The sequence below is a fragment of the Ptiloglossa arizonensis genome, chromosome 8 (assembly GCF_051014685.1).
Source record: "Ptiloglossa arizonensis isolate GNS036 chromosome 8, iyPtiAriz1_principal, whole genome shotgun sequence".
NCBI classification, from domain to species: domain Eukaryota; kingdom Metazoa; phylum Arthropoda; class Insecta; order Hymenoptera; family Colletidae; genus Ptiloglossa; species Ptiloglossa arizonensis.
Window position 1 is genome coordinate 2,294,883 of NC_135055.1, and position 22,666 is coordinate 2,317,548.

Here is a 22,666-nt window from a genome sequence, read left to right on the forward strand (position 1 = left end):
AAGATCTGAGAGCAAACGTTGCAATTTGCGCGCATTAAGCTCTCTTCGTGCTTAGAAAAGCACTCGCAAGATGGCGTTTATATTTCAACGAATCTGTTTTTTCGAACATAACCTATTCGCCTAACACGAACGGGAAATACGTAATAGTTTGTTCCCGTATGTGCCTCTAAAAAAACTCCACGTTTCGTTTCACGAAAGTGAACATAACCTCTACATTATTGTAGTTACTATTTAGCGTTACGATGGCGTAGCAAACGTTAAAAGTTCGACGCGTTGATTATTTCGTAACCGTATTGCCCGATAAATTTTTACTTTTTTTTTTTTTTTGCGAGTCTACGTATAACTTTACATGCTTCGTGAAACACAACTAATTCCATTACCATTTTAAATGTACAATATGCAAACGATGAATTAATGATAATATTTATAGAGGATTGCTTACTTACGTCCGATCCCTGTTTAATATTTGTAATTAAAAATTATTCAATGATTAACAAGTCATGGTACGTCTGATTCGATAGATGTAGGAGATATTCAAATATTCGAGTACATGCATTTGAGAATCTGTGGGTAATAGATAACATTTTTCGATCTCTTTACACCGTAGAAGGAAGGGGGGTCCGTACAAAATAAATTAGTGATAATTTTCACTAAAAACTGTTTACCCCCGGCCCGTGTTTAAATATTCATGTAATCAAGACTAACTTACCAAAGTACTGGTACACTTACAACCCAGAAACTTCAAATTCTACTTACAATATCTGTGTGCGCGCTCTGCCTGCGATCTGCATTATTCATGATCACGGTCGTTGCCATTTGGACCGTTTTCAACGCAGAATCCCAACCATATTTTATCCCCGATATTTCCACGACTCTATTTACATATTTCCGTATCACCGGGGCGAATCATAAGTTTCGCAGTTTCACTGTGCGTTCAGTTTTTCGTGAAATAAAACTTCCAACGATACATCAAAACACGAACAACACCGTTGAGCAACGAGAAGAAAGTACCGTTAACTGTAATTCATCGTTCGTAACACGAATGTGGGTGTTCGCGCTTCAGTCTGTCCTCGAAAAGTTAAGTTTTGCCTTTTTAACCCCTCTGCCGATAAGAATTGCACATATCGTATGCGCCTTGTGCGGAAATCCCGTAGTTGAATGCATTAACCACATCCGCTGAACGCCTAAGGGCGTTCACCGCACGCGATGTACCGACTGTAAACGAGGCAACCGAACGGTGAATACCGCGATCAAGTTGCTAGATTTTAATATTAATTTTTGAATAGGAACGTCAGTCGTTGAATATGCATAAAATTTCATTCCCCGCTCGTTGTAGTTACTCTTCTAATCGCACTAGCGAACCGAACGCGAAATAAATAAGAAAATTCGCTTTACATCGAAACAATTTGTTTTTCGTAAATTAAGCATCTTCTTATTTAGTGACTAAACGGCAAAAAAAAAGAAGCATTCTCGAGACACGGGTGGCAGATACACACGAACGACAGACAACGACCTCATTACCACACAATTGTAAACGCGGAAAGACCGTTCCCGAACCTTATTAAAATTCAACTTATCGTTCGTGCCTCGAGCCTCCACCGGAAGCCTCGATTTCGTCCAATGCGTCGTCCTCGACATCGTCGTCGTCGTCGTCGACGTCGAGCCTACCAAAAATCCCTTAGTCAAGCATCGTCCGATTCAGCCGGTAACTCGCCAGTCCACCTCAAAAACGTTTCCTCCCGACGCGGTAGAAGCGGCAAGCACATCCGCGCATATACGCGACGCGGGGCAGCGGCGCGGAGGGGAAAAAAAAAAGTAATCGCGTCTAGCAGGATCAATGCTCGTGCAGTCGGCGACCAGTTCGAATTTCCAACCCCGCGCGCCTCTCTGGATCGAGAAGGCACGGTCCACCCCGGCCTCCCCGCGTTGGCGCACGGGGTGGCCCGGTGTGTCGGTGGCCAGGTAAGGGGCAGCTGTCCACCAGGTGCCAGTCGCCCCACCACGCGTAGCCGCTGTCGGGGCGGCCGAGGGTGGGGGAAGCACGGCCGCGATTGGTCGGTGGCTCGCGCGCGGCTCGGGGATACTCTGGCGTTCGGTCGACGAGCAGTCAGTCGTCCCTGGCCGCTCGAGGGGCACGTTGACGCTTTGTAATTCGCGTCTCCGTCGCTTGCGTTTCTCCGTTTACGCGTCACGCGGTCTTGAAATCCTATCAGCCATCCACGATCAGACCAGAGTCTTCGTAACTCGAATTATTAGTGTGTGCCCGAGAGGAGTCAGTGACTCTGAACTGTCTCTCTCGATATATATATATATACATATTTATACATTTAATATATACATACATATATATTTTTTCTTTCTCTTTCTCTCTCTCTCTGTACCTCCTCATCGTACGTTCGCGGTGGGTCAAACGCCGCGAACATCAGTGTGCTCCATGTGCGATCAGTGAATCAGCCGGTGTTTTCGGTCCTCGCGGTAACCGCTCGTCTTTTTCTCCTACCGTTTGCCTCTCCTACTCCCGCCCTCTCCCCCCGGATCTCACGGCTGCTCTCGGCATCTCGAGAGCACCACGGCTACATTTATGGGGGTGTTCGGAGAGTGCGCGGTCAAGGGCAGCAAGAGCCACCCCTGTCACTGCTGCAGCAACCTCGCCAGTTCCGGCGCGAGCCTGCAACAACAGCAGCAGCAGCATCATCATCACCACCACCATCACCATCATCATCACGAGGCGCACTACGCGCACCACCAGCACCATCATCACCATCCCGATCAGAACGGGAAGAACAATCTATCCGGCGAGCTGGAACAGCAGAACAACAACAGGGACGGCAACATATTGGCACCTCTGCGCAACAAGATGAAGGTGTTCAAGAAACTGAAACGCAAGATGGGTCTAGGTGAGCCACACCCCCGTATTTCTTTCATTGTTTCGCCGCCACCGCCGCCGTGAGAATCGCGGATTCGGAATTGGGTTTGATCTCGGGACCCGCTGTGTCCCTGAGAGTTTCGGAACTTTGCGGTTGAGTTCACCACGGGGGATGAGACGAGGGTTAGGCACGATTAGTCACGACACTTTGAGGGTCGTAGCTGTTACAACCTACTTTCGAAAGTTTGCGGAAACATTGTTTCTTTAAAGTATCACGGAACTGTTGCGGTACAGTAGACATTGAATTTCGTAATTCTTCACGAATGAATTTTGTAATTGTTCAGGAATGAATTTCGTTATTCTACGGGAACGAGTTTCGCAATTCTTCGGGAACGAATTTCGCAATTCTTTGCGAAGGGGTAGAGAAATTAGAACTTTTCTCGCGAAAATGACCGTGGTTTTGCTTTCGTAAGAGATTCCGGAGCCTCGAGACAGCCACTTGGGGTGTGTTTTAACTGTTCTGAATCTCAAACACGGTCAAATTACAGCTATGGTAAAGGTACTTGAACTTTGACGATGTTACTAGCCGAGTGTTACGAATGCCTAATCGCTCCAAGCTTGAACGAAATATCCTCAAAGGTCGCAATATTCTCAGAGAAACTACAATCTTGTTTATCAGCTGATCGCTTGTCCGAGATTCAACTTTTACTTGGTGTATCGCGGTTCCTTCCTAGATTCCATCGACTCGTACATTTTAGAGTTTCATTGCACGATAACATCGTCCAATCTTTCCTATCAAATGTCACGAAAGTTCATTCACAGACAGGCGTCCGTTTGGTACGAGGAACTCGAGAATCGCGAAGTTTGGGCAATCTGGTTCTCTTTCGCGAGAGAATGATCAACGAACGTAGTGTCACGTGCTTTAACACGTTCCTACCGATGAACGAGAAATCCAGTATTAAATAAAAATTGAATTGAATTCCTGCGGCAAGAAAATTCTTGAATACTGAACATCAATTTACCGAAATTTTGGTCACACGTACATTCTTATTAAATATCAATCCCATTGAATTCTAGCACGGAAAAGAAACAGAGATGTATCTCTTTGTTTCTCTCTATTTTATATTATACAGTCCACGATCACATCGTGAGCTAGCGACCACATATGCGCCAACAAATATTCCACAAAATAAAAATACAAACATTGCAAATTTACACTTCGATCCCCGATAGGGTGGTTACTCACCTTCCAATCAGAAACGCTCGACCTTCGAGTTTCCCTTTCGTTAACCCCCGAACGGCATCGCGAGGCTTTTTCTACTCAAACGTGTACTCGAGTATTCGTTTCGGTTGCCAATTGGAGAAAACGTTCACGTTTTTCTATTAAAATAGATCAATACGTTCGATGGTTTTCGTCGGCCGATATTTCGTATCGTACAATGTTATTTCACATTGTACACGGGTAACCATAGTCCAGCTGTGTTTACATCGCGGTGTACGCTCAAGTCGAAACCCTCGCGAGTTTTCGTGGAACGAAACGAGCTCCCCGGTTCCAAGAATTTGATTTCCCTGTCGGAACGGAGAGGTCATTATCCCTGGCAAATTACGCCCGCTTGAAGCTCATAGACCGCTTTATCACGACCGACGCCTGACACAACACGCGCATTGAAGTCACCTTTGAAATTAAGCTGGCCGTAATTTCTTTATGGAACCGGTCTTGGGCTGGTTCGCTCCGAAGTGACGAGGGGTGGCCCGTAGCCGGGTGCTTTTGTCACACGGGACAGGAGTGCACGACGATGTTGTAACAGTACCTAACAGTCGTGGCTCTCACGCGTGTAACGTTTCTTGTGTAGGTGCGCTGCCGTGCAAGTGCAGCGTACTGAAAGACTGCACCGAGTCGCAGACGACTTTTACTTCGACGCAGGCTGCTTTTCGCGTTCGCAGTACGTAGAAAGTGGCGAGGGAAAATTTACATCGATACGTAGAGAGATAGGGCAGACAGCAACGGTTCGACACCCGATGATTGTTACGAAAAGGGACGACGATGGAAATCGTTACGGTTGCGAGAAAATTAAATGGAAAAAAAAAGACAGATCAGGGTTTCGGTAGCGGAGAACAAACTCTGTGTTCCATGATGGAAAAATTCGTTTCCAACCGCGCGATGATAGTATTCGTGGATTTTGTCGTGGGAGGGATCGAATGGTGAAATTGGCTTCTTGCTGAGATCGAATGGTAAAATTTGGTTTTTGCTGAGACGGAATGATAAAATTGGGTTCCTTCGCTGAGATCGAATAGTAAAATTGGGGTTTTGCTGAGATCGAATGATAAAATTTGCTTTTTACTAAGATCGAATGGCAAATTAGGTTTCTCACGAGATGGAATGGTAAAATTGGGGTTTTTGCTGAGATCGAGTAGCGAAATTGTGTTTTTGCGGAAAGATAGTAGAATGGTAAAATTGAGTTTCTTCGCCAAGATCGAGTAGGAAAAATTAGGTTTCTTTGCTGAGATGAAATAGTAAGATTAGTATTTGCTGAGACTAAAGAGTAAATTTGGGATCTACCGAGACTAAAATAGTAGAATAGTATACTTAGAATTTGCTGAAGTTGAATAGTAAACTTAGGGTCTGCTGAGACTAAATATTAAATTTAGGGTTTGCCGAGACTAAATAGTAAAATTAAGGTTTGCCAAAACTAACTAGAAAAATTAGACTTTGCCGAGACTAAATAGTAAACTTAAGGTTTGCAAGGACTAAATAGAAAAGTTAGACTTTGCTGAGACTAAATAGTAAACTTAGGGTTTGCCGAAACTAAATGAAAAAATTAGACTTTGCTGAGACTAAATAGTAAACTTAGGGTTTGCCGAAACTAAATGGAAAAATTAGATTTTGCTGAGACTAAATAGTAAACTTAGGGTTTGCCGAAACTAAATGGAAAAATTAGACTTTGCTGAGACTAAATAATAAAATTCGTACCTTGAAGAAATTAACTCCTGAAAATGAATTGTAAAATCTGTTTAAGCGATCGAACCTATAGGTAGCGCGGTAAATAGGATACGAGAAGAAGAAAAAAGTATACATAATATTAATAGTAGCTTGAGTTATTAAAATTTTATGTGTAAATTGTATTCACTTGGTGTACGGTTAATATGGCGATTATTCGCTACAGAAACCAGCAGTTTTATATCCCCCCTTGGTAATAATATGTTTAATTTATTCTTAGACACCATGACCCAATTTCGATTATACGTCGGTGATACAATCACGGCGGTGCTTTGTCAAAGACCCGATAACCTCGAGATAAAATTCATCGTTCTGTCTCCTATAAATTAGAATTCGCCTCTCAGGTAGCTTTGTCGGAACTTGGTCTCCTCGTTACGTGCTGGATACACAAATTTTTATGGTGTTTGATCATCTCGTTTCAGCTCGAGTTCTCCGTTATCGCGCCAAGCGGTGGTTAATCAAGCTGTTTGCGCGAGAAAAGTTCTATTTGTCGAAATAAATTACGCATTGCGGTTATTTTCGTAATAATTGAACAAGGGTAGCAGAAAACAATTTCTGAATTCCCTTTTCATAGTAAATCCAACAAGAGCAACAAGTATATCGCGCAAGAGGTAAATGATCAAAGTTAACGAAACACGAAAAACAGTCGCCACCTTTCACCATGATCTTTATTTTTCTATATTTGCGAATTATTTGGTAAAATAGTACACAAAAAAAAAAAGAAAAGAAAAATAAAAACAAGTAAAGATATATTAATTTGCTCACAGTGGGTACACAATTCTCGATATACCTACGATGGTTAAATTAGAAAGCCAAAGCCAACGTCGGAGTCTTGATTAAATACCGGGAACCTGTTTGTTAACAATACAAATTACGCACAATCGAGTCAACGCGTATACTTATTCCTCCAAGGCGAGCGTAATAATTGAATTTGACCCTCAATTGCGACGCCTTTGAATGTCTTTTAAAATGGGGTGCGCAGTTCCAGAGGCGGGTACGAACGTGATCGTTAAAAGCCGCGCTGGTTCTTTTATTTTTAATCGCTGTTTTCCCACGTAGCGTCGAAGTGAAAGGTTCACCGAGATAAAATGAAAAAAGGAGAAAAAAAAAAAAACTCGATGACGCAGCAGCCGAGTAAACGCGCATTGCTTAGCGGTAAAGCAACATCAGCAACAACTTTGATGAAGTTTAATATCGTAGAAAGTTGCTGTTCGCCTCATCCCTTCGTTACGAATTATAAATTCGAAGTCAGATTCGCGATCGTTTCTCCACTTTCTCCTTTTAATTCCGCGAGCCTGTAACAGAAATAACGCGAATTCGATTATCGAAAACGAACGAATCGTCGAAATCATCGAGGAATCGAGTATTCTTAACGGTTTCCGCTTCGGCATCACGAGGATGCTGAGGATCGTTGATTATTTCCGCAAAATCCGATAACCTATATATTAGGTCGCTGTAAAGGTTCTATTCTTTAATGATACAAGGACGAAACATTTTTTTTTTCAAACCCTATGTATTCAGAATTAATAATAATTGTTTTACAATTCTTTTTACTATACGGTTTATCGTTTCTTTAAAAATATTCGTGCAGAGAGTGCTCGTCGTAACGAGTATCAATATTTAAATAACAATGGTGAGCACAAGAATGATTTAAATAATTATACATTTAAATGTTTAGGTCCTAGTTTGGTTTTTAATGCACCATTGACTTTCCGTCAAAGGAAGGCTTCACCAAAGCTGTAGAGATATTGTAAAATTATTGTATAATATTTCCATCTTATTAATCCTTAAGATTCAAGTTTCTATGTATCCTTTGGATATTGTTTAATACAATTTTAAGAGCGAAATACGATTTGATACGTTTCAATTCATTTCGAAAGTGATTCCTCGCTAAAAGTATAATGCAATATTTTCTCGTGACTGCATGTATAATAGCTACACCTGTCTACGAAAAAAAGTTTTCGTCAATATGCAGAATCGCTTGTATTACATCCCTGACTCTAAGGTTACGTCAGCTGGTCTCTTCGGTCTCATGCTCGTCGTACCTGCCGAAAATATTTAACGAGGTGAAATATTAAATTCTGTGGTCGGTTACAGTACTTTAAAAAACCCTTGCCCTCTCTTTTTTCAATGTTTCAACTCTCGTTACATACTTCGTCAAAAAACTTTCTCCCCTCTCATATTTCCAACTTGGCATCCTCAGAAATTGATTACAATAAACTTCCATTACCCGAAACTTGACTATATAAATATTCACAATCGCAGGTCGTTCGTATTACAATATTCCGTTCGCAATTGTTTCGAGTGCGGATTATAAATAAACCCAGCCCCCGATACTTGCGTTATCCATCGCTAACTGAACCTTCAAACGTATTGAAATGTGTATCGCTTTTCATAAATCGCATAAATCCATTTACAAGTCCCTCGTTCGCGACCGATTTGACTCTCACTCGAGCGGGTGCAACTCGTGCGGTGCAACTCGCGCGTCCCATAGGCGTCGAACCAATCTGCCCGAGTTGCACATCCGTCCGTGTTCCGCACAAACGGATGTTTCTCGACATCCAAGGGGTTGATTCTCTGCTGTTTCTCATTAGATCGTACTCTGTACCTAACTGGGTGTTCCTCGCGAGCGGAGCCTGGCCGTGATCGGTTCCCTTTCACCGCGTAGCTGTTCCGGCACCCTCGATATTAATATTCCATTACGTCGTTCGGCTTTCGTCGTAGCAGAAGCAGGACTCTGTGGACAATGGAAGTAGGCCGCGGAGAAGTCGTCATTTCCTCCGTTATTTTCGCGCTGCGCGTCCCTCGTCACTACCCTCGTTTCCGTCGCTTTCCACGCTCACAACGACCAGATATCGCGCTTATCCGCGACTCTGTCGCAAGGGGGGTTGGATTTGTATCGTCGCGGTTGGCGCGCATCGTTGACCGACTTTTTGCTGAATGGATGATTTGCCGGCGAGAGACAGACAGCAAAGAGTTTTGCCCGCGAGAGAATTCCTCTCGTCTTTTTCCATCGTTTCTCTCCCCTCTCTCTCTCTCTCTCTTTCTCTCACTCTCACTCACTCTCTCTCTCTCTCTCTCTGTTTCTCTCGTGCGCGTTCACCGCGTCTCACCCCGTCACCCTACGTCTGTTTCCGCTGTCCCGTGCACCCCGTTCTCATCAGATGTCCGTTGTTCCCGGCCACGTGACGAGCCTTTTCCTAAGAACAGTCTCCATTGTCAACGACAGCTTTCTCGCGAAGTGGAAACTCTCCTCTCCTTTCCTCCACCTCCTCCTCTGGCTCTCCTCCCCCTCCTGCCACTTTTTCCCTCTCGGTCGACTTTTGTCTTCCGCAGCCAGTCGAGTCTCGTACCCTCACCACCCCTCGACCGTCCGCGCCACCGAATCTTTCACAAATTTCAGATGCGACAATGGCGCGGACGCGGACAAAGACCTCGTTCCGCGGAGTCTGGGTCGTGGCCGATTATTCGAAAAATCCTCTTCCTGCTCGCGAACCCGAGCTAGGGGGGTGCTTTTTCGACTTCTCTGGGTCGTTTTTAGAAGCTCCCGCGTGTGACTTTGCTCCACCCCTGTGCGGGGGGGGGGGCACCGTAGGGTTTTCAGGGTATGTTTGGATGTAGTCCTTTTATTTTTTATCAGTAAGGATGGAGGAGGTCATTTTTAATTTTCTTTATGGAGAACCGTAGGGTTTTTGAAGTATGTTTGGATGTAGTCCTTTTATTTTTATCAATAAAGATGGAGGAGATAATTTTTAGTTTTCTTTATGGAGAACCGTAGGGTTTTTGAGATATGTTTGGATGTAGTCGTTTTATTTTTTATCAGTAAAGATGGAGGAGGTAATTTTTAATTTTCTTTATGGAGAACCGTAGGGTTTTTGAGATATGTTTGGATGTAGTCGTTTTATTTTTTATCAGTAAAGATGGCGGAGATAATTTTTAGTTTTCTTTATGGAGGATTGTAGGGTTTTTTTGAGTATGTTTGGATGTAATTTTATTTTTTATCAGTAAAGATGGCGGAGATAATTTTTAGTTTTCTTTATGGAGGATTGTAGGGTTTTTTTGAGTATGTTTGGATGTAATTTTATTTTTTATCAATAAGAGTGAAGAAGGTAATTTTTAGTTTTCTTTGTGATTCTTTACTTGTGTTCATTTTTCTTCGGTCGTGGTTGGTTTTGTTTCGAATTAAATGGAACGTGAAATGGTATTGTTTCGTGTATTAGTTGAACACGAGGTATGTTTTCGAATACGGGTGTAGTTGTTTTATTTTTTATCAGACACGGCGGAGAGAGACATACATGTTGTTATCATCTTGTAAGTTTTAGTTGTTTTTATCTTATTATCGAATATTATAGAATTGTGAAATAGTAACTTTGTATTGTAACTTGATGTAATTGAGTAGAGTGAGAAATTTGTTGCATCAAGGAGTGTATTGCTCGGATGTTTTGCGAAGAAGAAAAGATTAAGATCATGCGAGTACCATTCATAGTACAACGAAGTTCTTCTATTTCTCTACACCAGTGCATATCACTCTGATCGATCAATAGAGATCTGGAGCTATTCCGTTAATGATTCCTTCAACCTCCCGCATCAGGGTTCTCAATCTTTCCTCTGGATCATTTGCAGAGGAACAAAGATTCCTTGTGAGTCTTCCTCATTGGTTTCAATTCATCGTCACGGAACAAATTTGAGAAACAAAAATACCATTTGTAGAATCAGTAACCTCATTTGACACGTATAACGTTATTCATACTTGTTTCTATTAACCAACAAAGAAACTAATTCAATTAACCGAAAGACACGAGAAATATCGATAAATTTCCTTTCGAGCTTCAAACGAAAGCCAAATAATAAAGTTCTTAATTTTTCGTAAAAATTCGTTTCAATTCTAATCATTTTAATCGTGTCTCGACATCGAGTTGCATCTCTGTAACTTTAATTATAGAAAAACAATATATTGCAAGATCACTACGGATCGAGAAAGACCCAAGAGAATGCACTGGGATTAAATTCAGATAAAGAAGACCCTCCCATATCTCTAACATACTATTATTTACGTAACATAGCTGTCACAAAGGCAGAATCATCAAATATTTAAACAAATTGTCGATTTTCTTCCTTTCTGTTTGAATAATCGATGTTTAATATCTATAATTCGAACATCTTGTGTGTCTCGAAAGGAAGAACCTTATTTTGAGAACTACTGCCATTAACGAAGGTACGAGGTCCAAGCGCGCCATCACGGAAAACCCCAAATATTTAACGATTCTACGGTTCAAAGCCGGGTTAAAGGTCACAGCTGCTCCATTTTTTTTTTTTTTTTCATCCCTTTTCCCCTGTTTAGTCGCTCGCTTTTACGTGTTAACAACTTTTCCTCATAGAGGGGGGGTTCACGAGAGCAACGAGACCAACGCTCCGCTCTTTTTGCGTGGCACTTTGTGGGAGGTCTTTGAACCGTGTTCCTTTAAACATTTTTCATCGAACGAACTGGTACACGTGCGCTCCGCGGAACATTGCTCTCAGCCATGTTTTTGTACTCTCATCCCCTCCTCGTATAAAAAAATCTCTGTTTCGTTCTCTTCATCGTGGAACAAAGGGAGGTCTTTCTCGAAAAAAAATTGTAGGAGAAATATTGTCTTTAGTTTCCCGGACGAACGGTCGCATGAATTTCTGAACGAAACTACGCAGTTTTTGTCCGTTGAAATTCGAATAATATTCGAAAGTGATCTCCGTCTAATTAATATCGAATAAACTACAAACAGAGACGACAAGGGTCGATGAAATTCTTTTCTCAACTTCCCTACTTCTACGACTCTGTCTAATTAATAATAAATAAACTATAAATAGAAGTGTCAGGGGGTTGGTAAAATTCTTTCCCCGACTGCTCTATAGTCACATTACTCGAGTCACGAAGAATATTCTTTCTTCTCCCGATACGTGTCTCTGCGTCGTCCATCACGCTACAAGAGTTTATTTACAAAGAACATTGCACATTATTACATCATCCAATACATTACACGCTACGTTAAACGATAATTTTTGAATCGATGGATCGAGACGATGAAATTATCATTTTATTAAGAATACTCCTCCCTTGGATTCCCCCATCGAATTTACCAATACTCAATGGTAAGTTCTCAATATCTAATCTACGAATGTAACGAGATCTCTCTGTGGGCGGTTTTCGCTCGAAGAAAAATATATTTCTCCCCCTTTGGAACTCTCTGCATCGTTCATCACGATTTTTCTCCATCACGAAAGTTTCTCTCTTTCATCGTGCAACGTTAAATCCATCGAGCAAGAAGTTCGCTGAAACTTCGAGCCGATCCATTCTATCCGGTGACTTGAATGCCTGCACACGCGGGTGTGTCTCCGTTCGAAAACTTATGGTTCCATTCGCCACAGCGTAATCGCAGCCTCACGGAATTCGCGTCCAGCCTGATCGATTCTTCTGGGGTAGCAGCTGTGCTCGGTCAACCCTAGGCAGTCACCAGCTTCCCTCGCCGCCCCTTCGTTTCCTCCCCCTTGGTTGGCAATGAGAGGATAGGAGAGAAACACCACGGTTCTCCTCTTTCTCTCTCGACGTCGGAGGCTGCCGTGAACAGCTGACGGATCTTTAAATTTTTGGAGCTGCCTTTTTACCTGGGCTCACGTTGCAACAAAACGACGCGGCTGCGGCTTCCTCTCTCGCATCTCGAATCGCACGCCGGGCACGGTCATTATCCGGACAATAAACTCGAGGCACGGCCTTACTTTCGATCGTGGGGACCCTGGCTCTCCTTTGATCGGCGAATAGGTAACCGTAAATCGGTAGGGAGGGAAATTCGGCAAGTCTACGGTTTGTGTGTCTATTTCGTCCGTGAATGTCTCTCGAACGAACGCGATTGTCAATTTTTGCGCGCCATCGGGTCGAGAAGTTGTACGTGTATTTTCATTGTCTCGTTCGGGTAGAGGATTCTACGGGAGAGTTACTATCCGTGAGTCCTGGGTAGACGTTAGATCTTGAAATGAAGTATAACGTCTAATTAGGAGGGTAGTTACAATGGAAGTAGTACGAGTAATTATTACTTGTACGAGTATAATTTGAATAGGTATTTATAGTTCAAACGAGTATAACTTGAATAGGTACTTATTCTTTGAAAGAGTATAACTTGAGTAGTTATTCATCGGTTGTACAAGTATAACTGTAATAGGTATTTATTGTTTGAAAGAGTATAACTTGAGTAGTTATTCATTAGTTGTACAAGTATAACTGGAGTAGGTAGTTATTCTTCGAAAGAGTAAAAATTGAGTATGTACTTATTCTTTGAAAGAGTATAACTTGAATAGTTATTCAACAGTTGTACAAGTATAACTGGAGTAGGTAGTTATTCTACGAAAGAGTATAATTTGAGTAGATATTTATTCTACGAAAGAGTATAACTTGAGTAAATACTTATTCTTTAGAAAAGTATAACTTGAGTAGTTATTCATTAGTCGTACAAGTACAACTTGAGTAAGTACTTATTACTTATTACTTGTACAACTTGAGTAAGTACTTATTACTTGTACAACTTGAGTGAGTACTTATTATTTGTACAACTTGAGTAAGTACTTGTTACTTGTACAACTTGAGTAAGTACTTATTACTTATTACTTGTACAACTTGAGTGAGTACTTATTATTTGTACAACTTGAGTAAGTACTTGTTACTTGTACAACTTGAGTAAGTACTTATTACTTATTACTTGTACAACTTGAGTAAGTACTTATTACTTATTACTTATACAACTTCAGTAAGTACTTATTACTTATTACTTGTACAACTTGAGTAAGTATTTATTACTTATTACTTGTACAACTTGAGTAAGTACTTATTACTTATACGAGTACAACTTGAGTAAGTGCTTATTACTTGTACGAGTATAACTCGAGTAAGTACTTACTACTTGTACAACTTGAGTAAGTACTTATTACTTGTGCAACTTGAGTAAGTACTTATTACTTGTACAACTTAAATACTTGATAATTTTGTATCTTCTTCGGTAACACCCAAAAATTTCAAAAATTGGAATGGAAGTACATACTTTTCACGAAAAAAATGTACGAAAGAAGGTTTTAACGTTCCAATAGGAAAAGTCAGATTCAACGGAGACTTTGTTACACAGAAACAATACGAGTTAAGTCAATTCGAGGTTAAGCTTTTGGTTATACTTCACCTTCGTGTACTTTTACTTCTATACATTATGTATTCCTCTCTTTTGTAACAAAGACGTCTGATTATTAATAACGAACGTTCTACGAAACGACAGGTTCCTCTTCGTACGCAAATACAATCTCCGTCAACGTAACACAAAACCTCGCCGAAAATCATTCGCGCAGGTGGTTTTTCCCGAATCAATACACCTACCTCGTTTGGTTCTTTTTCTTCCATGCATTATCCAAAGACTTAAATAAAATCCCTGGGATCTAAACCCTGATCCACTCCTCCTATCAAATATACCCAAGGATTCGGTTTCTCCATCCGCGACATTCCCATAATCCAACATCCAAGCACTCAATAGTAATCGATCCATGTTTAGAATACTTACAATCGTTCTCCATACTGTACACTTATTTATTTTCCTCTTCGATCTACAATCTTAGAATCGAGTTGTTAAAAAAGTCATTTCGTTATTTTGGTGAAACATGAAACACGATTTTTTTAGAGTGTATAAACATTTTATCGAATTACATATTCTCCATTTTGGAAAACGAAATGACTTTCCAAACAACCTAATAAAATAAAAAAACCATTATTACTACTACACATTCAATTCCCCCACAACACAGTGAATTCCCTATTGCTCCATCGAGACCCTATTGAACAAAACCTAGAACCCCATTCGTACTCTAGAAAACTTTCGTCCAAGTTCGTGAAACCGTGCTCTAGGAAAACCGTGTTACATGATTGTTCCCCCTCCCCGAAATTATTCCAAAAGAATCGTGTTGCAAGAGGATCGTACAGTCTTGTTGACTGTATTTGATCGTAGCTGGCCTCTACGGTAGAGTCTCTCAGTTCTCGCTACTACTCGTACCCCCCCGAGGGATCTTATTCGACTCGTTGGATAATACATATCGTAAGAATCGAGCGTGGAAAAGGGCTAGGTGGACCAGCCGCGGCAAAGACGGAGGGAAGATCCGACTCCTCGTCGTCGCGAGGATGAGCAAAAGAGCCCCGGGGGCTATCCAGCGTAAGCGCGGTCTCCGTGGCGGGTTATTCCTCTCCGTTGCTCGTTCGTTCTCCTCCGCGGTGGTTTTTCCCTCGTCTTTTTGCCGCGGTGAATCACTCGCGGCTCACCCGTGCAGAGATTCTCAGTTGCAATATCTCGGCGTCGCAGGTGGACTCGCGACGCAAATAAACGACGTGTCCCGCGACACGTGTTACACCGAACAGTTCGCGCGAGCGCGCTACGGCTCGCGGTATCGCCAGCCTTCCCTAGACAGAGAAAAAAGGCGTCTTTCTCTCGGCCGGGCTGTGACTCATGTGCCGTTTAAGGTCGAACGAACCCGTTGAGCTGTCGAGTGGACGCGTGACGAAATTCCTGGACAACGAACCGCGATTGCGCAATCGGTGAGCCGTGGATCGATTGGGAACAATAAACTTGTTCCGATCCGGCGTTCGATCGGTCTACGAGGTTTAGAGTGTTGTTGCAAAACGCTTTGTTACGGGTCTAGTCAGTCGTTGGTCGATCTGGAACGATCGCTGACAATCGTGGAACGTCTTGCGAGACTTACGGACAGTTCGACCGTATCGTTGGAGGGTTTGTTCGAGAGAAACGCACGTAGATGGGTCCGGTGATTCAGTTGAGTTTTCGAGAATATTCTTGGCTCTTCCAGAGAGTACAGGACTCTCGTTTGGGGAAGTTTTACCGATCTTTGGTCGAGGTAGATAAACTATCACTTATCTGGGTACGAAAGAAGATTAACGTACGTCTAGGATTCCCTTGTGGAAGTGTGCTGGTAACAGAGCAGGTATTGTATTCGTTGTAACTTGTAATAAGATTGAACTCTGGATGTACCAGACTCTGAGAGTAGCTACTATCGTTTGGAAAGTTATTATAATTGCTCGTGTCCTCGTATTCGAGATCTGTAACAGGAGACCAGGAAGTTCTTCCTGAGGACTTTCAATCGGAATAAGTGCACTTGGTAAACTCAATTAGCCTTCAGACAATCCCTAAATAAGTATAGTATCGTTCCAGTTTGCTACTCATCTGTCTGCAAGAAAAGATTAGGTAGTCCGTAAGGACACGTATGTATGTTTTCGTTGCAGAAGCATTATTGCTATTCGACAAATAGCTCTGCTAAGAAAAATTAATCTTTGGATGTATTAGACTCCAAGAGCAATTTAGTAATTGTATTATTTCAAAAATTTTCACTGTCTTTCAACTCAGAAAAGACTGTGAAGTTCGTAGATTGTCAATATTATTCCTATTCGATCAGGCTAAATTTCAGTATTAGATATTAAACTCTAGAATACTCTAGCAACTACAGCATAATTACAAAATTCCTAGTACCTCACATTCCAGAGATTAGTAACAGTCGTTTGTCTGCAACAAGAGACTAGAAAGCTCCTAATGACAGCTATCCATGTTTTGCATACTACTGAATCTGGTATTGAATACTAAACTTGATCCATGGGTATATCAAACTCGATAAGCAACACAGCAACTGTAATTCAAATATTCCAATCTCCTCAGATTCCAAGGATCATTCATCTATCATCGATCGCACCGAATCTCCGTTCGAAATAACTCCACTGAACAAGGCCAACTCCGAGACAATCTAAACCCCGAGAACGCCCCTAACCTAACCCTTATCGCTCCTATGTCACGTATAGACATCGCATTTCTTACACCAAAGTCGAGCCAGACTCGACGTAACACAACTACCTTAGAACTTAATATAAATGAAAAACACATTTGCTGGGCACTCTGCACCGCTTCGGTGCAACATTTTATCGATACCCCTTTTTCTATTCATTTCGTAAATGAATCGAGGAAATGTAGAAAGAAAAAAAACGAAAAAAAAAAGTTAAGAGACCCAAACATTCGACAGTCGATCGGTAAACTGGTCGTTCAACATCCTGTACCAGAGGATCCCTCTCGCTGACGCGAGAAGAAGCCCAGCTTCCTCGAACGGGGCGATCACTGACCGTCCTCACTGACTCCGGTCGTCTTGGTGTGCGTTCACACCCATCCACCCACTTTCCGCTTCGTCCGTGACGTCACGGCGCTCGCGAATGAAACCCGTCTTTGTTCCCACAAGCGTTTCGCGAACCGGTTTACCGACGCTCGTGTGTTCCGCGTGCCCTGTCAGCTGGCAGGACCGTTTAATCGGTTAGATCCACTCTTGTTTTAGAGGATCGGAAATTCCAGGTCCCTGTCTCCTCCGCGGTATCCGTTCCAAGAAGCAGTTCCATTCACTACCCTGGAAACCGTACCTAGTAGCTTGTCGCAGATTTAGATAACGACCAGACGAACGGATTAGCGTTTCCCTTTTGGAGCGCTAATCGCTCGCTATCTCCACCGCAAATAGAGTACCGAGGATAGTTCCTTTGTTTTGGTTTCTTCTCGATTGTCGTTCGCCAGTTCGCGGCTGGAACAACCGTGTAAACTGTGGCACAAAGATTCGATCGAGGATAGGTCGGACGAACGTGGTACTCGAGGATTTAGATAGCTCCTCTTCTAGCGTGATACGGTCGTCCACTTGGGTGTACACGTTGGATTTTAGCACCGAGCAAGGAGAGGGTTTCCCGCGATTCGTTTTCTATTGGGTTGCCACCTTCTGGCCAGGTATTTCCCGTAGTTTTTCGAACTTCCTGTTCGGCAGATAGGAGAAACGGAAACTCGGGGCTGAATTACCCGGAAGTACGCGTCATCGGTGCAGCGTACCTGAACGTTATCGCGTCGGAAGAGGTTCTTACGAGCGATCTGCGACCTTTTGCTCTCTTCCGGGGTCTCTTCGCTCTTCGAGTCTTTGATTCTCCGGGGCTTTGCTTTTGCGTTACACCGTTATGTTCTAGCTGGCTTCGTTTGGAAAAGATTTCTTTTTTTTTTTTTTATCGATATTAACATTTATTCGGATGTCGTACGATTCTTCAGGCACGACGTTGAAAAGCGAGTAAAAGAAAGTGCTTTCTTTTTCTTTTTTTCCTCATCGTAGATTTCTACAACTATTTTTCCGTCTCGTTTGTTTTTTACCAAAATTTTCGTAAAGAAGCTTACAACACCGTTGTTATTTATTTTGCACTCGTGCTGTGGGAGACTGTGCGGTATTTGAAACTTCTAGGTGTCGAGACAATGGAACATCGAAACAGGAATTTATCCCCTGGAAGAATTACCTATTTTTATAATGTTTCCAATAATGTCCAAATTTTACATATTGTATTATGCCTCTCTGGTATAATATGTACACTTTATAATAATAATATCAGCGGTCAATTCTTGGAACATTAATCCACCTCGTTAACCGTCGCGCCTCGGACGCCAGCGCACGACTATTACCGAGGCACTGATACCAGATTTTACATATCGCGTTATACCTCTCTGGTATAATATGTACACGTTATAATAATAATCGTAACAGCGGTCAAATCTTGGAACAGTGATCCACCTCGTTAACTGTCGCGATACGGTCCCCGGCACATGATTATTAGCGAGGTACCAGCGATTAGAATATCAAATGAACGATCCTGATCCACGAAAATGATCCCGATGCGCATCGCAATTATGGAATTATACAGCATAAAAAGCAAGTTTCAGGGTGTTCCATGCGTCGTCTCGGCCGGCTGACCCCGCGAATTTCCACGGGGGTCGAGCACGTGCGTAGGTTGGATGATGGGGCTCGAGTTTGCCTACGTACCCGCACCATTAAGTCCCTGGTGGTCGGTGCTTCCGGTGTGAGCACCTCGGTACGCACGTGCTGCGCAACCTGGGGTGTTCACGCACCTTGATTCCGCGAGCTCCGAATGCATGTATCTCGGGATATGATCCCGTCGTTGACCCGAGTTTCCCTCTAGAAAATCGCATAATTTCTCACGCGCACTTTTTACGTCAGTATAATTTCTTTCCTTCGGTCGTCCATTCTCTTTTCTGTTCCCTTTTTCTGCTCTACGAACGCAAAGCGGAGTTTCTTCATCGTCTGATAATTCATCTGCAATCTGGAGTGGGGAGGGGGGGGGGGGGGGGGCATGTTACAGAGAAATACACCGAGTGTCCATTTTAATCATTTTTCATAGCGAGCGATAATTCAAGAAAAGTAAACTCTGTATAATGAATGTGGATTCGAGTTCTCCGGCTGAGTACCCGGATAACTGCACGAGAGAGCTTTGCAGTAATCCGGGTAATACTGTATACACTTCTTTTTACAATTTTAAACGTGTCACAAGTTCCTCCACGTTATGTAGATAATTGCATTAGGTATATATTGCTGCTACGAAAGGACAGTATTACGATTGAAAAATTTGTTGTTTAATTTTCCGTACCATCGGGGGCGGATTCGTCCGTGAAAATAAATTTCCATCGTCGAAACGAGATGCCAGCTTGAGGGCAGCGTGCAACATCGAGCTGCTGAACATCTGTCGTCGATACAAGTGCTTCCAGAAGAACCGTGGAACGAGCTAGGAGAGCTTTCGAGCAGTTCATTTGGTAACCATTAACCACCGTTTCTCGATGGATTCTTGAGTTAAAGGGTGGAGCGATTGTATTCAGGACATGGTACATCGATACTGTGTATTTACTTGGCTCACCGTGAACAGCAATATATACTTCCTGTGGAAAAAATCGTTGGTATATACACACGAAACAATTTATTTCTTTTTATAAATACCTGAGACACGTCGAGTCGTTTAAAATTGATTCAAATCTCTTCGTCGACTACAACCAGAAGTTTATAATTAATTTCCTGTCGTTTGAAACACACTTGGATACTTTTCTCGTAACGCGAGCCAACAATTTTCATAAAGTAAGAAAAAATTTCTATTCGCACAGGAAGTGCACATAAGTGCAACAATTAATCGGTACACAACGTGCGGTGGACGCCTATTGGCGTTCGACGCATATGCTTACCAAATGTGACCGTAGGATTTCCGCACGGAGCCCCAAATAAAATCGAAATCAAATTTCCCTCGTAAAAATCCCTATAGTATTATTTATCTTCGCTACAAAATCCATCTTCTTGAATGGTAGACGCTAATAAATGTCCATTTTCTCGCCCGTACCTCACCTATCCAATGTTACGAAGTATTAAATGGCTACGAGAAACGCCTAACCGTGTCTTGGGCGGAAAATAAATTTTGCAAAAAAAAAAAAAAAAAACGATCGTGCAATAGAATTCGATGCGTGGACCTCGCGATTATTCCCAGACATTTTTTCCAACAATGCACTTTTCTCGCATCATCTTGAATCTCGAGGACGGAAAACCCTTGTCGAGATTTATCGAGGCTGCCTCTTTAAGGCTTCCTTTTTCTCTGTGGACGGACTACAGCAGTCGGGAGCATTCGCCGGCGTGCTTTTAATGGAACAAACGTTGAGACACCAGGGCGAAGCCATTTTTCAAGTCGAGAGCGTTCGTCTGGCAGCTTCTGGGCTTCTACCTATCAATTCCAACAATGGTCTTAGCACTTGGTCGCGATAAATTCGAGTTCAGGAGAGCTTCATTCGTCGAAGGAAGACGTGTCTGGTACATTGAAAGGATCGATCATCGCGACACCCTTAGAAAAGGAGCACTATTGCTTGGAACAGATAGAATTTAATAATACCCGCGAATTCGTTCGATGAACGATTTGCCATTTTTACCAAGAAGGTCTCAAGAACAAGACAGTACCCCAATGTACCGATAATGGGAAAAATTTTATGAAAATTTTCGATAAAATTGCTACAAGTAGTGAAATCGATTAAAAAAAAAAATTGATTTGCGAATCGGTCAGGCTGAAAGATTTGCATATAAAGTATGCTTGCACAAGACACATATTTACATAGAAAAACCTTAGACAAAAGAATAGAGTAGGAGGAGAGACATAAGTAGAAACTAGAAAGTGAGGTTAGGAAGAAGGGCGGGAAAGAGGTTTATCTGCAGAGTGAGTTGCAAATCTTGCCACAAACTCTGTATGCACATTAATAGTTTCACGTTGTAGTTATCCACGCAAGAGGCGTCATACTTTTTACTTTAATTTTCACCACAGATTTTTCAATACGATTTTTCCTTACTTTTCAATTCGATTCAATTGTTACTTGTTCTTCGATTCGCTGAACAATTCGAACGAGACGAGTTCGGATTTGGTTTTTTTCTTTTCCACGTTGAAATTTTGTCGAGTTTGTTCAGTCTTCCCCTTGCCTTATTGGCCATCGACTACCAGGGATGAATCATTTTTCTGGGCTATGGTGGTTACAGGGTGCAATCGCTCAGCCCTCGGCTTGAGACTGACTTTTTTAAGGGATGTCCCTTTCGAGCCCTTTGGTCGTCGTGCATGTTACTCTTGGGAGCGTGGAGCTGCCTCTAGACTTTAATGGAACAAATGTTGCGAAACCGCAAATCGAAATCCTGCGCGCGCAAGAATGAACATCGAATGGGTGGGATGAACGCCAACGCTTTTTACAGCTCGTCAGTTTTTGATGGGTTTTATAGGGACACTTTTCTTCTTTCATTACGCACAAGCCACTAAAGGCAGATAAGGAGCGATACTTACCGTAATTACTGTGATTAAATGTATGGTATACCGGGTATGTATGCAGAAAATTGTTGCCTTTATTGAAAAGTTTAACAGATTATTCGATACGATAATTTTGATATTTTTTTTTTTATTCGATACAATGTATGCAGTGTAATAATTAAATGGAGCAACAATTACTCGTTCGTGGACACGATACGAATTTTCCATGGCACGTTATTTAAGACTGAAGTTATTATGCAGTCCAGTAATTGTAAAGTAATTATAGACGATATTGTTATAATTATTTAATTATCGCGTAGTAAATGTTAATTTTGCAACGATAATAACGATGTAGGAGTTAGTCGATTCGAGCGTGCGTGTTAATACATTAATACGATGTTTGAATTATTCATAGTTAAAGCTGGATCTCCGTGTAGCGAATCTAAGTGCTTGGAGATTATCAAGCTACGCAGTTTTTCCTTCTTTCTATGGAGAGAAACATTGACAAAAGTTACGTAATATTTTCTGGGTTCCTCAGAGTGGTGTCAGATTTATGAAACTCGTAGGAAGAAAAAATCGTTACAACACCGTAGAAACTTTTAACGAGTACTTTGGTAATTAATACAAATTTAAAAACTTCGTGTAAAAGGATGTAAAATATTTATACCAACTTCATATACAATATTTTGTACCAAAAAGAATCATTAAGTCTCGTCAAGTGCTTTGAATTCATAAGTGAGAAATTTCTTAGCAGCTTAGGGAATGTAAAATTACTTATTTTAAATTTTAAAACATCTAAAAACCACATCTCAAATATTGGAATAGTGTTATTTAGGTATTCAAACGTCCGAGTAGTGTTATTCGTCTACTCAAATGTCCGAATACGGTTATCGATGTACTCGAATATCCGAATAGCGTTATTCGTCTACTCAAATATTCGAATAGCGTTATTCGTATACTTAAATATTCGGATAGCGTTATTCGTCTACTCAAATATCCGAATAGGGTTATTGGTGTATTCAAATATCCGAATAGCATTATTCGCCTACTCAAATATTCGAATAGCGTTATTCGTCTACTCAAATATCCGAATAGCATTATTCGCCTACTCAAATATTCGAATAGCGTTATTCGT

At 41.8% G+C, this 22,666-nt stretch overlaps 1 protein-coding gene across 1 annotated transcript in view; it reads left to right on the forward strand.

Annotated features, from left to right (window-relative positions):
* Window positions 1–2,292: 2,292 nt before the first annotated feature.
* The window catches only part of Neur (E3 ubiquitin-protein ligase neur), a 69,719-nt gene continuing 49,345 nt past the window's right edge, over window positions 2,293–22,666 (forward strand). Inside the window, exon 1 of the mRNA XM_076319043.1 lies at window positions 2,293–2,897. Coding sequence (XP_076175158.1) covers window positions 2,582–2,897 — 316 coding nt within the window. The 5' untranslated portion in view covers window positions 2,293–2,581. The remainder of the gene's footprint in view (window positions 2,898–22,666) is intronic.